Source organism: Oncorhynchus clarkii, chromosome 16 (assembly GCF_045791955.1).
Source record: "Oncorhynchus clarkii lewisi isolate Uvic-CL-2024 chromosome 16, UVic_Ocla_1.0, whole genome shotgun sequence".
Taxonomy (NCBI): domain Eukaryota; kingdom Metazoa; phylum Chordata; class Actinopteri; order Salmoniformes; family Salmonidae; genus Oncorhynchus; species Oncorhynchus clarkii.
Genome location: NC_092162.1, coordinates 74,076,254 through 74,093,675, shown reverse-complemented (window position 1 = coordinate 74,093,675; position 17,422 = coordinate 74,076,254). Strand labels below are relative to the sequence as shown.

Below are 17,422 nucleotides of genomic sequence, written 5' to 3'. Positions count from 1 at the left end.
TGACTACACTGCAGATGCCTGCCTAGATAGCTGTTATGTTAAACACCTAACCACATCCTATTATATAGCAATCTGATGCCCGATTGTGCCACTCAATGACGTGGTGCAGAACAATGGGTGGATGCAATGCATCTGTAACGTAGTCGGCCTGGAACGCAAACAGGTTTCTAGAAATGACTAGGAAGGAATTGACTTAAACCTTTAAACCGCTCCAATCAAAACAGTGTACAACACAGCCAAGTCAAAAAACATCCTTTAAAATCACACCGGCTGCGTCCCTAAAACGGCACCCTATTCCCTATATAGTGCACTAGTCTGGTTAAACGCAGTTCACTGTAAAGGGCATAGGGTGTGATTTGGGAGGCTGCCCACTGTCAATAAATCAAGCCATACATATTCATGACCAGGATCTCCAAACACAGAGAACAAAGTGTTAGGAGGGAAAAGTTATTAAGATCACCATTCAGCAATATACCTGTACAAACCCAAGACAGATTAACACATAAAGAATCTCTAACCAAGACAGATTAACACATAAAGAATCTCTAACCAAGACAGATTAATACATAAAGAATCTCTAACCAAGACAGATTAACACATAAAGAATCTCTAACCAAGACAGATTAACACATAAAGAATCTCTAACCAAGACAGATTAATACATAAAGAATCTCTAACCCAAGACAGATTAATACATAAAGAATCTCTAACCAAGACAGATTAATACATAAAGAATCTCTAACCAAGACAGATTAACACATAAAGAATCTCTAACCAAGACAGATTAACACATAAAGAATCTCTAACCAAGACAGATTAACACATAAAGAATCTAACCCAAGACAGATTAAAACATAACAGATCTGTATGTCCACTAACCAGGAGAACCTAAAATGGTACCCTATAGAGGGCACTACTATAGACCAGGGTCCATAGGAAAGAGGGTTCCATAGGGCTCTGGTCTAAAGTAGTGCACTATATAGGGAATAGGGTTCCATAGGGCTCTGGTCTAAAGTAGTGCACTACATCTCAGTGCAAGAGGCGTCAGTACAGTCCCTGGTTCGAATCCAGGCTGTATCCCATAGGGCAGCGCACAATTGTCCCAGCGTCGTTCGGGTTTGGCCGGGGTAGGCCGTCGTTGTAAACAAGACTGTCTTAATTAACTGACTTGCCTTGTTAAATAAACCAAATATAGGGAAGAGAGTGCTATTTCAGACAGATCCAAAGAGAGGAACCACAGTTCAGGGTTACACTAGTAACGAGAGAGTGTTAGGTAAATATAGCAATACTGAGTCTGTGGAGTCAGAGCACACCGAACAGGTAACAGGATAGGTCAAGGGTCACCACGTGTAACAGGATAGGTCAGGGGTCACCACGTGTAACAGGATAGGTCAGGGGTCACCACGTGTAACAGGATAGGTCAGGGGTCACCACGTGTAACAGGATAGGTCAGGGGTCACCACGTGTAACTGGATAGGTCAGGGGTCACCACGTGTAACTGGATAGGTCAGGGGTCACCACGTGTAACTGGATAGGTCAGGGGTCACCACGTGTAACTGGATAGGTCAGGGGTCACCACGTGTAACTGGATAGGTCAGGGGTCACCACGTGTAACTGGATAGGTCAGGGGTCACCACGTGTAACTGGATAGGTCAGGGGTCACCACGTGTAACTGGATAGGTCAGGGGTCACCACGTGTAACTGGATAGGTCAGGGGTCACCACGTGTAACTGGATAGGTCAGGGGTCACCACGTGTAACTGGATAGGTCAGGGGTCACCACGTGTAACAGGATAGGTCAGGGGTCACCATCTGTAACAGGTTCTGTCAGTCAGACGTGAGATAAGACAATCACCTCAGATCATCAGAAGAGAATCTCCAGCTTTTCCCTGTTATCTTTACAAATTCAAAACAGGTTAAAAAATATTATACGCTTTAAGTCGTTTCAAAAGTTGAAAAAAGGCAGCTTTGGTTGGTATGGGATTGGGGATGGAATATAAATAGGCACTATTTACAGATAATAAATGAGTTTCTATACAGTGCGTGTGTTCAATGTAACAACCTGCTCAACACAGTTGGTTTTTAAAATGACTCAAATCTGCTCAACTCCACCACAGCCCCCTCTTCTGGTCAGACTTGGTGTTGCAGGTTTAAACTATTCCAGCCTTCTTGTCCTTTATATTCCCCAGTACATCCCTATGAGACTTATTGCTAGGAATTCTTTGTCTGCTGCCTGTTTTATTGATTTAGCCTTTATTAGATCAGGAAGTCCTACTGAGACCAAGGTCTGTTTATTAGATCAGGAAGTCCTACTGAGACCAGGGTCTGTTTATTAGATCAGGAAGTCCTACTGAGACCAAGGTCTGTTTATTAGATCAGGAAGTCCTACTGAGACCAAGGTCTGTTTATTAGATCAGGAAGTCCTACTGAGACCAAGGTCTGTTTATTAGATCAGGAAGTCCTACTGAGACCAAGGTCTGTTTATTAGATCAGGAAGTCCTACTGAGACCAAGGTCTGTTTATTAGATCAGGAAGTCCTACTGAGACCAAGGTCTGTTTTACAGATGAGCCTGTTGTACGATGTATTATTTGGTATAGCTTTAACCCATCATCCTCGTTCCTGTATACGGCTTGAAATGGCAGATTTGGATACTGATAAACGCCCTGAATTGGAACGCAGTGTCTGTACGGTAACATGCTATACATAACATCAGGCGCTGTGGGTTTTGACTGACAGGGCCCTTTTCACATTCCGTCCCTAGTTAGAAGTCAGTGACCTTATTCTCCCTCAGGGCGGTGACCTGCTCTAGGCCACAGGTCAGGGGTTAGAGGTCAGTGACCTTATTCTCCCTCAGGGCTGTCGGCCACAGGTCAGGAGTCAGAGATCAAGGGTTAAAGGTCAGCAACCTTGTTCTCCACCAGGGAGGCGACCTGCTCTAGGCCACAGATCAGAGATCAGGGGTTAAAGGTCAGTGACCTTGTTCTCCACCAGGGCGGCGACCTGCTGTAGACGATAGGCCAGCTGCATCTTCTGTCCAGCTGCGTCGTCCTCCAGAGACACGATGACCTACAGACAGACAGCATTCACTATCAGATAGTACAGTAGATTACAGTAGAGACACGATGACCTACAGACAGACAGCATTCACTATCAGATAGTACAGTAGAGACACGATGACGTACAGACAGACAACATTCACTATCAGATAGTACAGTAGATTACAGTAGAGACACGATGACCTACAGACAGACAGCAGTCACTATCAGATAGTACAGTAGATTACAGTAGAGACACGATGACCTACAGACAGACAACATTCACTATCAGATAGTACAGTAGATTACAGTAGAGACACGATGACCTACAGACAGACAACATTCACTATCAGATAGTACAGTAGATTACAGTAGACACGATGACCTACAGACAGACAGCATTCACTATCAGATATTACAGTAGACACGATGACCTACAGACAGACAGCAGTTACTATCAGATAGTACAGTAGATTACAGTAGACACGATGACCTACAGACAGACAGCAGTCACTATCAGATAGTACAGTAGATTACAGTAGATACAATGACCTACAGACAGACAGCATTCACTCTCAGATAGTACAGTAGATTACAGTAGAGACACAATGACCTACAGACAGACAGCATTCACTATCAGATAGTACAGTAGAGACACAATGACCTACAGACAGACAGCATTCACTATCAGATAGTACAGTAGATTACAGTAGAGACACGATGACCTACAGACAGACAACATTCACTATCAGATAGTACAGTAGAGACACGATGACCTACAGACAGACAGCATTCACTATCAGATAGTACAGTAGAGACACGATGACCTACAGACAGACAGCATTCACTATCAGATAGTACAGTAGATTACAGTAGAGACACGATGACCTACAGACAGACAGCATTCACTATCAAATAGTACAGTAGATTACAGTAGAGACACGATGACCTACAGACAGACAACATTCACTATCAGATAGTACAGTAGATTACAGTAGAGACACGATGACCTACAGACAGACAACATTCACTATCAGATAGTACAGTAGATTACAGTAGAGACACGATGACCTACAGACAGACATCATTCACTATCAGATAGTACAGTAGATTACAGTAGAGACACGATGACCTACAGACAGACAGCATTCACTATCAAATAGTACAGTAGATTACAGTAGAGACACGATGACCTACAGACAGACAACATTCACTATCAGATAGTACAGTAGATTATAGTAGAGACACGATGACCTGGTATTTAGGTCAAACAGTTCAATCTTGGTTTCATCAGAACAGAGAATCTTGTTTCTCATGGTTGGAGAGTCGTGACAGCGGGCTGTGTGTCTTTCCAAATCATGTCCAATCAATTGACTTTACCACAGGTGGACTCCAATCAAGTTGTAGAAACATCTCAAGGATGATCAATGGAAACAGGATGCACCTGCTCAATCAGCTCAATTTTGAGTCTCACAGCAAAGGGTCTGAATACTTATTTAAATAAGGTATTTTTTTTAATACATTTGCAAAAAAACAAAAAAAAATGTTTGCTTTGTCATTGTGGGGTATTGTGATGTCATTGTGGGGTATTGTGATGTCATTGTGGGGTATTGTGATGTCATTGTGGGGTATCGTGATGTCATTGTGGGGTATCGTGATGTCATTGTGGGGTATCGTGATGTCATTGTGGGGTATTGTGATGTCATTGTGGGGTATTGTGATGTCATTGTGGGGTATCGTGATGTCATTGTGGGGTATCGTGATGTCATTGTGGGGTATCGTGATGTCATTGTGGGGTATCGTGATGTCATTGTGGGGTATCGTGATGTCATTGTGGGGTATCGTGATGTCATTGTGGGGTATCGTGATGTCATTGTGGGGTATCGTGATGTCATTGTGGGGTATCGTGATGTCATTGTGGGGTATCGTGATGTCATTGTGGGGTATTGTGATGTCATTATGGGGTATTGTGATGTCATTGTGGGGTATTGTGATGTCATTGTGGGGTATTGTGATGTCATTGTGGGGTATTGTGATGTCATTGTGGGGTATTGTGATGTCATTGTGGGGTATTGTGATGTCATTGTGGGGTATTGTGTGTAGATTGATGAGGATTTTTATTGTTTAATCCATTTTAGAATAAGGCTGGAACGTAACAAAATGTTGAAAAAGTCAAGTGGTCTGAATACTTTGCGAAGGCGCTGTATGTGTACCTGGTCATAGTACTTGTTGATGTACTTGTACAGCTCGTGCAGAGCCACCAGACTGTTCATCTCTGAGGCAAAACTCTGAAATAGAAAGACACACATGTTACTGCAACCTACTGGTTATATAGCGCTACTGCACAGGCAATTACAACCACATCAGGGTATATTTAACTTTATAATGATGTAACACTATAGTAGATTATTAAAGGATTCATGTTTTAAATGTAGAGCAGAGAGGAGAGTAAAGTGAAGTAGAGGAGAGGAGGGGAGGGGAGGGGAGGGGAGAGGAGAAGAGAGGAGAATAGAGAAGAGAGGAGGGGAGGGGAGGGGAGAAGAGAGGAGAATAGAGAAGAGAGGAGGGGAGAGGAGAGGAGAGGAGAGGAGAGGAGAGGAGAGGAGGGGAGGGGAGGGGAGGGGAGGGGAGAGGAGAAGAGAGGAGAATAGAGGGGAGAGGAGAATAGAGGGGAGAGGAGAATAGAGGGGAGAGGAGAGCAGAATAGAGAGGAGAGGAGAGCAGAATAGAGGAGGAGAGGAGAGCAGAATAGAGGAGGAGAGGAGAGCAAAATAGAGAGGAGAGGAGGGGAGTGGAGAGGAGGGGAGAGGAGAGCAGAATAGAGAGGAGAGGAGGGGAGAGGAGAGCAGAATAGAGGGGAGGGGAGAGGAGGGGAGAGGAGAGCAGAATAGAGAGGAGAGGAGGAGAGAGGAGAATAGAGAGGAGAGGAGAATAGAGAGGAGAGGAAGGGAGAGGAGAATAGAGAGGAGAGCAGAATAGAGGGGAGAGGAGAATAGAGAGGAGAGGAGAGGAGGAGAATAGAGGAGAGCAGAATAGAGAGGAGAGCAGAATAGAGAGGAGAGCAGAATAGAGGGGAGATGAGAGGAGAATAGAGGGGAGAGGAGAGCAGAATAGAGGGGAGAGGAGAATAGAGGGGAGAGGAGAGGAGAATAGAGGGGAGAGGAGAGCAGAATAGAGAGGAGAGGAGAGCAGAATAGAGAGGAGAGGAGAGCAGAATAGAGAGGAGAGGAGAGCAGAATAGAGAGGAGAGGAGAGCAGAATAGAGAGGAGGGGAGAGGAGAGGAGAGGCGAGGGGAGGGGAGAGCAGAATAGAGAGGAGAGGAGAGTAGAGGGGAGAGGAGAGGAGAGCAGAATAGAGGGGAGAGGAGAGTAGAGGGGAGGGGAGAGGAGAGTAGAGGGGAGAGGAGAGCAGAATAGAGAGGAGAGGAGAGGAGAGGGGAGGGGAGGGGAGGAGGGGAGAGTAGAGGGGAGAAGAGAGTAGAGGGGAGGGGAGAGGGGAGGGGAGAGTAGAGGGGAGGGGAGGGGAGAGTAGAGGGGAGGGGAGGGGAGAGTAGAGGGGAGGGTAGAGGGAAGGGGAGAGGAGAGGGTAGAGTAGGGGAGAGGAGAGGGTAGAGTAGAGGGGAGGGGAGAGTAGAGGGGAGGGTAGAGTAGAGGGGAGGGGAGAGTAGAGGGGAGGGGAGAGGAGAGGGAAGGGGAGAGGGGAGAGTAGAGGGGAGAGGGGAGAGTAGAGGGGAGGGGAGAGTAGAGGGGAGGGGAGGGGAGAGTAGAGGGGAGGGGAGAGAAGAGCAGAATAGAGAGGATAGGAGAATAGAGGGGAGAGGAGGGGAGGGGAGAGGAGAAAAGAATAGAGGGGAGAGGAGGGGAGGGGAGAGGAGAAAAGAATAGAGGGGAGGGGAGAGGAGAATAGAATAGAGGGGAGAGGAGAGCAGAATAGAGGGGAGGGGAGGGGAGGGGAGACGGGAGAGGAGAGCAGAATAGAGGGGAGGGGAGGGGAGACGGGAGACGGGAGACGGGAGAGCAGACTAAAGTAGGGTTTAAAACCTCACTTACCCCAGACAACTCTGTAAGAGTAGAGTTCATTTCTTGGTAACAGCCAGACGCTGCACTGTGGATGTCACTGTAGTACCTGGAACAATACCCACAGAACACTGTAATACCTGGAACAATACCCACAGTAATACCTGGAACAATACCCACAGAACACACTGTAATACCTGGAACAATACCCACAGAACACACTGTAATACCTGGAACAATACCCACAGAACACTGTAATACCTGGAACAATACCCACTGTAATACTTGGAAAAATACCCACAGAACACTGTAATACCTGGAACAACACCCACAGAACACACTGTAATACCTGGAACAACACCCACAGAACACACTGTAGTACCTGGAACAACACCCACAGAACACTAATACCTGGAACAACACCCACTGTAATACCTGGAACAATACCCACAGAACACACTGTAATACCTAGAACAATACCCACAGAATACTGTAATACCTGGAACAATACCCACAGAACACACTGTAATACCTGGAACAATACCCACAGAACACTGTAATACCTAGAACAATACACACAGAACACACTGTAATACCTGGAACAATACCCACAGAACACTGTAATACCTGGAACAATACCCATAGAAAACACCCACTGTAATACCTGGAACAATACCCACAGAACACACTAATACCTGGAACAATACCCACAGAACGCACTGTAATACCTGGAACAACACCCACTTTAATACCTGGAACCACACCCACAGAGCACTGTAATACCTGGAACAACACCCACTGTAATACCTGGAACAATACCCACAGAACACACTGTAATACCTAGAACAATACCCACAGAATACTGTAATACCTGGAACAATACCCACAGAACACACTGTAATACCTGGAACAATACCCACATAACACTTTAATACCTGCAACAATACCAACAGCACACTGTAATACCTGGAACAATACCCACAGAACACTGTAATACCTGGAACAATGCCTACAGAACACACTGTAATACCTGGAACAATACACACAGAACACTGTAATACCTGGAACAATACCCACAGAACAAACTGTAATACCTGGAACAATACCCACAGAACAAACTCTAATACCTGGAACAACACCCAAAGTAATACCTGGAACAATACCCACAGAACACACTGTAATACCTGGAACAACACCCACAGAACACTAATACCTGGAACAATACCCACAGTACCATAATACCTGGAACAATACCCACAGAACACACTGTAATACCTGGCACAATATCCACAGAACACACTGTAATACCTGGAACAATACCCACATAACACACTGTAATACCTGGAACAATACCCACAGAACACTGTAATACCTGGAACAACACCCACTGTAATACCTGCAACAATACCCACAGAACAAACTGTAATAGCTGGAAAATACCCACAGAATACACTGTAATACCTGGAACAATACCCACAGAACACACTGTAATACCTGGAACAACACCCAAAGTAATACCTGGAACAATACCCACAGAACACACTGTAATACCTGGAACAATACCAACAGAACACACTGTAATACCTGGAACAATACCCACAGAACACTGTAATACCTGGAACAATACCCACAGAACACACTGTAATACCTGGAACAACACCCAAAGTAATACCTGGAACAATACCCACAGAACACTGTAATACCTGGAACAATACCCATAGAAAACACCCACTGTAATACCTGGAACAATACCCACAGAACACACTAATACCTGGAACAATACCCACAGAACGCACTGTAATACCTGGAACAACACCCACTTTAATACCTGGAACCACACCCACAGAGCACTGTAATACCTGGAACAACACCCACTGTAATACCTGGAACAATACCCACAGAACACACTGTAATACCTAGAACAATACCCACAGAATACTGTAATACCTGGAACAATACCCACAGAACACACTGTAATACCTGGAACAATACCCACATAACACTTTAATACCTGCAACAATACCCACAGCACACTGTAATACCTGGAACAATACCCACAGAACACTGTAATACCTGGAACAATGCCTACAGAACACACTGTAATACCTGGAACAATACACACAGAACACTGTAATACCTGGAACAATACCCACAGAACAAACTGTAATACCTGGAACAATACCCACAGAACAAACTCTAATACCTGGAACAACACCCAAAGTAATACCTGGAACAATACCCACAGAACACACTGTAATACCTGGAACAACACCCACAGAACACTAATACCTGGAACAATACCCACAGAACCATAATACCTGGAACAATACCCACAGAACACACTGTAATACCTGGCACAATATCCACAGAACACACTGTAATACCTGGAACAATACCCACATAACACACTGTAATACCTGGAACAATACCCACAGAACACTGTAATACCTGGAACAACACCCACTGTAATACCTGCAACAATACCCACAGAACACACTGTAATAGCTGGAAAATACCCACAGAATACACTGTAATACCTGGAACAATACCCACAGAACACACTGTAATACCTGGAACAACACCCAAAGTAATACCTGGAACAATACCCACAGAACACACTGTAATACCTGGAACAATACCAACAGAACACACTGTAATACCTGGAACAATACCCACAGAACACTGTAATACCTGGAACAATACCCACAGAACACACTGTAATACCTGGAACAACACCCAAAGTAATACCTGGAACAATACCCACAGAACACTGTAATACCTGGAACAATACCCACAGAACACACTGTAATACCTGGAACAACACCCACTGTAATACCTGCAACAATACCCACAGAACACACTGTAATACCTGGAACAATACCCACAGAACACACTGTAATACCTGGAACAATACCCACAGAACACACTGTAATACCTGGAACAACACCCACAGAACACACTGTAATACCTGGAACAATACCCACAGAACACACTGTAGTACCTGGAACAATACCCACAGAACACACTGTAATACCTGGAACAATACCCACAGAACACACTGTAATACCTGGAACAATACCCACAGAACACACTGTAATACCTGGAACAATACCCACAGAACACACTGTAATACCTGGAACAATACCCACAGAACACTGTAATACCTGGAACAATACCCACAGAACACACTGTAATACCTGGAACAACACCCACAGAACACACTGTAATACCTGGAACAATACCCACAGAACACTGTAATACCTGGAACAATACCCACAGAACACTGTAATACACGGAACAATACCCACATAACACACTATAATACCTGGAACAATACCCACTGTAATACCTGGAACAATACCCACAGAAAACACTGTAATACCTGGAACAATACCCACAGAACACTAATACCTGGAACAACACCCACAGAACACACTGTAATACCTTGAACAATACCCACAGAACACTGTAATACCTGGAACAATACCCACAGAACACACTGTAATACCTGGAACAATACCAACAGAACACACTGTAATACCTGGAACAATACCCACAGAACACTGTAATACCTGGAACAATACCAACAGAACACTGTAATACCTGGAACAATACCCACAGAACACTGTAATACCTGGAACAATACCAACAGAACACTGTAATACCTGGAACAATACCCACAGAACACTGTAATACCTGGAACAACACCCACATAACACACTGTAATACCTGGAACAGTATTTGGAGACAAACAGTTGGGATCATCCCTGCACAGCAAGTCCACAGAGAGGAGGGTGATTCCAGTCTACAGTCTGACCTTAATTAGTTTGGATCAGTCACAGAGTAAAGGTTGACCCAGCTGTAGAACATCTACATTACATAGCGGGGTGACTTCCTGCTTCACAGCCATCAACACAACTGAAATCTGTCAGGACTCCCGAGCACGATAGTCTGTCTCACCTCTCAACCAGCTGCTTGTATCTGGGGATCTCTCTGGCGTAGAGCAGCTTGTTCACCGGAGAGTCCTACAGGTCAACAAAACCACCGTCATCACTACACGTGTTAATATGGATTAGAAAATATAGATACAAGACTCCTTTTCCTTAACCTGTTCTCGCAGGCTATAAAGTTGTCTGGACCTGATGAGGAACGACAAGAGCTCAGAATCTGAATCGTTATCATTGATAATGTCAATGACTGATTTCTCCCTACTGTAGTGTGAAAATACCATCAATAAAATATCACACAATCAAGATGTTGAAACTTGGAAGCGTTTCTGACCCGTCCGACTTTGTGTTCGGAGGTGGTGCAGGAGTCGATGAACGTCTGAGCGATGACCGAGAGGACGGCGTCCACGCTATCCGTCACCTGAACGTCAAACACAAACTGAGGATTCTTCAAGATGTTCACCCAGAACCTCAGAGGCAGGCTGGGAGGGAACGCAAAGACTATTGTTACTGAAAGGACATCTTACAGAAAATATACCAAACAAAACAATATCACATTTGTTCTGTCGTTGATCACCGACACAGTGAGTTGTTATTTAGTACGCGAGGTGATCAATCTGCTCTGTCACCGATCGCAGTCAATCTTTCAACCATCGAAAGTCTAATTTCTCTCTGCAGTGAACTTTTAATATAGAAGAAGGCGGGAAGAGTTTAATTTCACTGAATTGTATTTAAAAATGTATAGAAGGACAAACCAGTAACCAGGAGACCAATGACAAACTGACCTGTTGGTCTTCCAGATGTGCACGGTCTCGGGGTCGTCGATGCCGTGTTTCTCCGCCATGTCATCCAGGAAGTCGAAGAAGAAGCGCACAGCGATGGGAGGAGGGCGCTTGGTGTTGAGGATGGCTACGAACACATCGTCTACAAACTTCTGCAGCGTCCCCTAGAGAGGAGAGGGACAACATCCTCTACACACACAGCTAGGTGTATACCATACCATCTGCAGGGCCCGCTCCCCTCCTCCCCCCCGACAGTAGGGCCCGCTCCCCTCCTCCCCCCAGACAGTAGGGCCCGCTCCCCTCCTCCGCCCGACAGTAGGGCCCGCTCCCCTCCTCCGCTCGACAGTAGGGCCCGCTCCCCTCCTCCCCCCCGACAGTAGGGCCCGCTCCCCTCCTCCCCCCCGACAGTAGGGCCCGCTCCCCTCCTCCCCCCCGACAGTAGGGCCCGCTCCCCTCCTCCCCCCCGACAGTAGGGCTCGCTCCCCTCCTCCACCCGACAGTAGAGCCCGCTCCCCTCCTCCCCCCCGACAATAGGGCCCGCTCCCCTCCTCCCCCCGACAGTAGGGCCCGCTCGACAGTAGGGCCCACTCCTTCCGACATTGGGGCCCGCTCCCCCCCTCCTCCCGAAATTAGGGCCCACTCCCCCCCCCCCCTCCCGACATTAGGGCCCACTCCCCCCCCCCCCCCTCCTCCCGACATTAGGGCCCACTCCCCCCCCCCTCCTCCCGACATTAGGGCCCACCCCCCCCCCCCTCCTCCCGACATTAGGGCCCACCCCCCCCCCTCCTCCCGACATTAGGGCCAACCCCCCCCCCCCCCCTACTCCCGCCATTAGGGCCCGCTCCCCCCTCCTCCCGACATTAGGGCCCGCCCCCCCCCCCCTCCTGAAATTAGGGCCCGCTCCAACCCTCCTGAAATTAGGGCCCGCCCCCCCCCTCCTGAAATTAGGGCCCGTTCCCCGCCTCCCCCCGACAGTAGGCCCGCTCCCCGCCTCCAACCGACAGTAGGGCCCGCTCCCCGCCTCCCCCCGACAGTAGGGCCCGCTCCCCGCCTCCCCCCGACAGTAGGGCCCGCTCCCCGCCTCCCCCCGACAGTAGGGCCCGCTCCCCGCCTCCCCCCGACAGTAGGGCCCACTCTCCCCCCGACAGTAGGGCCCACTCTCCCCCCTCCTCCCTACATTAGGACATTACATTTCACATGTCCACAAACTTCAAAGTGTTTCCTTTCAAATGGTATCAAGGCAGGCAGTTAGATTTGGGTCATTTTAGGTGGAAATTGAAAAAAAAGGGTCCAATCCTTTTGATTATTTACACTTTGGATGGTGAATCAATACACCCAGTCACTACAAAGATACAGGCGTCTTTCCTAACTCAGCTGCCGGAGAGGAAGGAAACCACTCAGGGATTTCACCATGAGGCCAATGGTGAGTTTAAATGCTGTGATAGGAGATCACTGAGGATGGATCAACAACATTGTAGTTAATCCACAATTCTAACCTAAATGACAGAGTGAAAAGGATGCATCCTGTTTGCAATCAGGCACTAAAGTAATACTGCAAAAAATGTGGCAAAGCGTTATGTTTGTGTCAAATCCAATACAACACATTACTGAATATCACTCTTCATATTTTCAAGCATAGTGGTGGCTGCATCCTGCTATGGGTATGCTTGTCATCGTTAAGGACTGGAGAGTTTTTCAGGATAAAAAAAAAGAAACAGAATGGAGCTAAGCACAGGCAAAATCCTAGAGGAAAGCTGGTTCAGTCTGCTTTCCACCAGGCACTGGGAGATGAATTCACCTTTCAGCAAGACAATAACTTAAAACATCGGATGCATGGATGGGTCTCATGTCAGTATTCCTACCCCTTGACTTATTCCACATTTTGTTGTGTTACTGGCTGAATTCAAAATGGATTGAATAGAAATATAAATTTTTGTTATTTGTATTGTATCTTATTTACATAAGTATTCAAACCCCCTATGAGTCAATACATGTTAGAATCACCTTACAGCTGTGAGTCTTTCTGGGTCAGTCTCTAAGAGTGATTACAGCTGGGAGTCTTTCTGGGTCAGTCTCTAAGAGTGATTACAGCTGGGAGTCTTTCTGGGTCAGTCTCTAAGAGTGATTACAGCTGGGAGTCTTTCTGGGTCTCTAAGAGCTTTACACACCTGGATTGTACAATATTTGCACATGATTTAGTTGTGTATTCTTCAAGCTCTGTCAAATTGGTTGTTGATCATTGCTAGACAGGCATTTTCAAGTGTTGCCAAAGATCTTGAAGCCGATTTAAGTCAAAACTGTAACTCGGCCACTCAGGAACGTTCATCGCCTTCTTGGTAAGAAACTCCAATGTAGATTTGGTCTTGTATTTTAGGTTATTGTCCTGCTGAAAGGTGAATACTTATGATATGCACTCTGGTATAGCCTGAACCCGTTCCCTGTGTGTGTGTGTGTGTGTGTGTGTGTGTGTGTGTGTGTACCTACCTTCATAGATAGTAGTCGTGTCAGGTATATCTCTGGTATGGCCTTGGCCCTCTCCCTCTCTCTCATGCTGCTGTGTTTGGGGATCTCTGGTTCCTCGTTGGACTTCACCAGGTGCCACAGCCTCAGCCCCTCCTCCCCCTCCAACATGGGCATCTCTACGGGGAACACAGAGGGACACACTTACAGTTCCATACAGGGACACACAGGGCAAATCTGAAAATACTACCGAGGGGAACAGGGTACCACTATAGAGGGAGACACAGGGGAACAGGGTACCACTATAGAGGGAGACACAGGGGAACAGGGTACCACTATAGAGGGAGACACAGGGGAACAGGGTACCACTATAGAGGGAGACACAGGGGAACAGGGTACCACTATAGAGGGAGACACAGGGGAACAGGGTACCACTATAGAGGGAGACACAGGGTAACAGGGTACCACTATAGAGGGAGACACAGGCTAACAGGGTCCCACTATAGAGGGAAACACAGGGTAACAGGGTACCACTATAGATAGAGGGAGACACAGGGTAACAGGGTACCACTATAGATGGAGACACAGGGTAACAGGGTACCACTATAGATAGAGGGAGACACAGGGTAACTGGATACCACTATAGAGGGAGACACAGGGGAACAGGGTACCACTATAGAGGGAGGCACACCATATTCATTATAGTAGTATCCTACTGTTGACATTAATCACAGACAGGGTACCACTATAGAGGGAGGCACACCATATTCATTATAGTAGTATCCTACTGTTGACATTAAACACAGACAGGGTACCACTATAGAGGGAGACACAGGGTAACAGGGTACCACTATAGAGGGAGGCACACCATATTCATTATAGTAGTATCCTACTGTTGACATTAAACACAGACAGGGTGACACTTTGGAAGCATCCATGAAGATGGAATTAGTTTAACAGATATCCGTCTGGTTCCGCCTTCCATTACTCAGCTACCAAAACAGATCATAACACTGAAGGTCACTATCAAATCGCTGCAGTAATGACGTACGATAGCATAACGGGTTCTACAGTAGTATAACGGGTTCTGCGGTAGTGTAACGGGTTCTGCGGTAGTGTAACGGGTTCTACGGTAGTATAACGGGATCTACGGTAGTATAACGGGCTATACGGTAGTATAACGGGTTCTACGGTAGTATAACGGGCTATACGGAAGTATAACGGGTTCTGCGGTAGTATAACGGGTTCTACGGTAGTATAACGGGCTATACGGTAGTATAACGGGTTCTACGGTAGTATAACAGGCTATACGGTAGTATAACGGGTTTTACGGTAGTATAACGGGTTTTACGGTAGTATAACGGGTTTTACGGTAGTATAACGGGTTCTACGGTAGTATTACAGGTGCTACGGTAGTATAACGGGCTATACGGTAGTATAACGGGTTCTACGGTAGTATAACAGGCTATACGGTAGTATAACGGGTTTTACAGTAGTATAACGGGTTTTACGGTAGTATAACGGGTTTTACGGTAGTATAACGGGTTCTACGGTAGTATAACGGATTCTACGGTAGTATAACGGTTCTGCGGTAGTGTAACGGGTTCTGCGGTAGTATAACGGGTTCTGCGGTAGTGTAACGGGTTCTGCGGTAGTGTAACGGGTTCTGCGGTAGTGTAACGGGTTCTACGGAGGTATAACGGGTTCTACGGTAGTATAACGGGCTATACGGTAGTATAACGGGTTCTACGGTAGTATAACAGGCTATACGGTAGTATAACGGGTTTTACGGTAGTATAACAGGTGCTACGGTAGTATAACGGGTGCTACGGTAGTATAACGGGTTCTATAGTATAACGGGTTCTATAGTAGTATAACAGGTTCTATAGCAGTATAACAGGTTCTATAGTAGTATAACAGGTTCTATAGTAGTATAACAGGTTCTATAGTAGTATAACAGGTTCTATAGTAGTATAACAGGTTCTATAGTAGTATAACAGGTTCTATAGTATAACAGGTTCTATAGTAGTATAACAGGTTCTATAGTAGTATAACAGGTTCTATAGTAGTATAACAGGATCTATAGTAGTATAACAGGATCTATAGTATAACAGGTTCTATAGTATAACAGGTTCTATAGTAGTATAACATGTTCTATAGTAGTATAACAGGTTCTATAGTATAACAGGTTCTATAGTAGTATAACAGGTTCTATAGTAGTATAACAGGTTCTATAGTGGTATAACAGGTTCTATAGTAGTATAACAGGTTCTAAAGTATAACAGGTTCTAGTATAACAGGTTCTAGTATAACAGGTTCTATAGTATAACAGGTTCTATAGTATAACAGGTTCTATAGTAGTATAACAGGTTCTATAGTAGTATAACAGGTTCTATAGTAGTATAACATGTTATATAGTAGTATAACAGGTTCTATAGTAGTATAACAGGTTCTATAGTAGTATAACAGGTTCTATAGTAGTATAACAGGTTCTATAGTAGTATAACAGGTTCTATAGTAGTATAACAGGTTCTATAGTATAACAGGTTCTATAGTAGTATAACAGGTTCTATAGTATAACAGGTTCAATAGTAGTATAACTGGTTCTATAGTAGTATAACAGGTTCTATAGTAGTATAACAGGATCTATAGTAGTATAACAGGATCTATAGTATAACAGGTTCTATAGTAGTATAACATGTTCTATAGTAGTATAACAGGTTCTATAGTATAACAGGTTCTATAGTAGTATAACAGGTTCTATAGTAGTATAACAGGTTCTATAGTGGTATAACAGGTTCTATAGTAGTATAACAGGTTCTATAGTATAACAGGTTCTAGTATAACAGGTTCTATAGTATAACAGGTTCTATAGTATAACAGGTTCTATAGTAGTATAACAGGTTCTATAGTAGTATAACAGGTTCTATAGTAGTATAACATGGTATATATAGGAGTATAACAGGTTCTATAGTAGTATAACAGGTTCTATAGTAGTATAACAGGTTCTATAGTAGTATAACAGGTTCTATAGTATAACAGGTTCTATAGTAGTATAACAGGATCTATAGTATAACAGGTTCTATAGTAGTATAACATGTTCTATAGTAGTATAACAGGTTCTATAGTAGTATAACAGGTTCTATAGTAGTATAACAGGTTCTATAGTGGTATAACAGGT

General features: G+C 45.2%; 1 protein-coding gene across 1 annotated transcript in view; it reads right to left on the bottom strand.

Moving 5' to 3' along the window:
* Positions 1-2,774: 2,774 nt before the first annotated feature.
* The window catches only part of LOC139369011 (plexin-B3-like), a 279,425-nt gene continuing 264,777 nt past the window's right edge, over positions 2,775-17,422 (bottom strand). The window contains exons 31-37 of the mRNA XM_071108578.1: positions 14,266-14,420; positions 11,785-11,945; positions 11,334-11,481; positions 11,013-11,077; positions 7,086-7,161; positions 5,249-5,323; positions 2,775-3,066 (exon numbers count right to left, since the gene is read on the bottom strand). Of these exons, the coding sequence (XP_070964679.1) occupies positions 2,962-3,066; positions 5,249-5,323; positions 7,086-7,161; positions 11,013-11,077; positions 11,334-11,481; positions 11,785-11,945; positions 14,266-14,420 (785 nt within the window). The 3' untranslated portion in view covers positions 2,775-2,961. The remainder of the gene's footprint in view (positions 3,067-5,248; positions 5,324-7,085; positions 7,162-11,012; positions 11,078-11,333; positions 11,482-11,784; positions 11,946-14,265; positions 14,421-17,422) is intronic.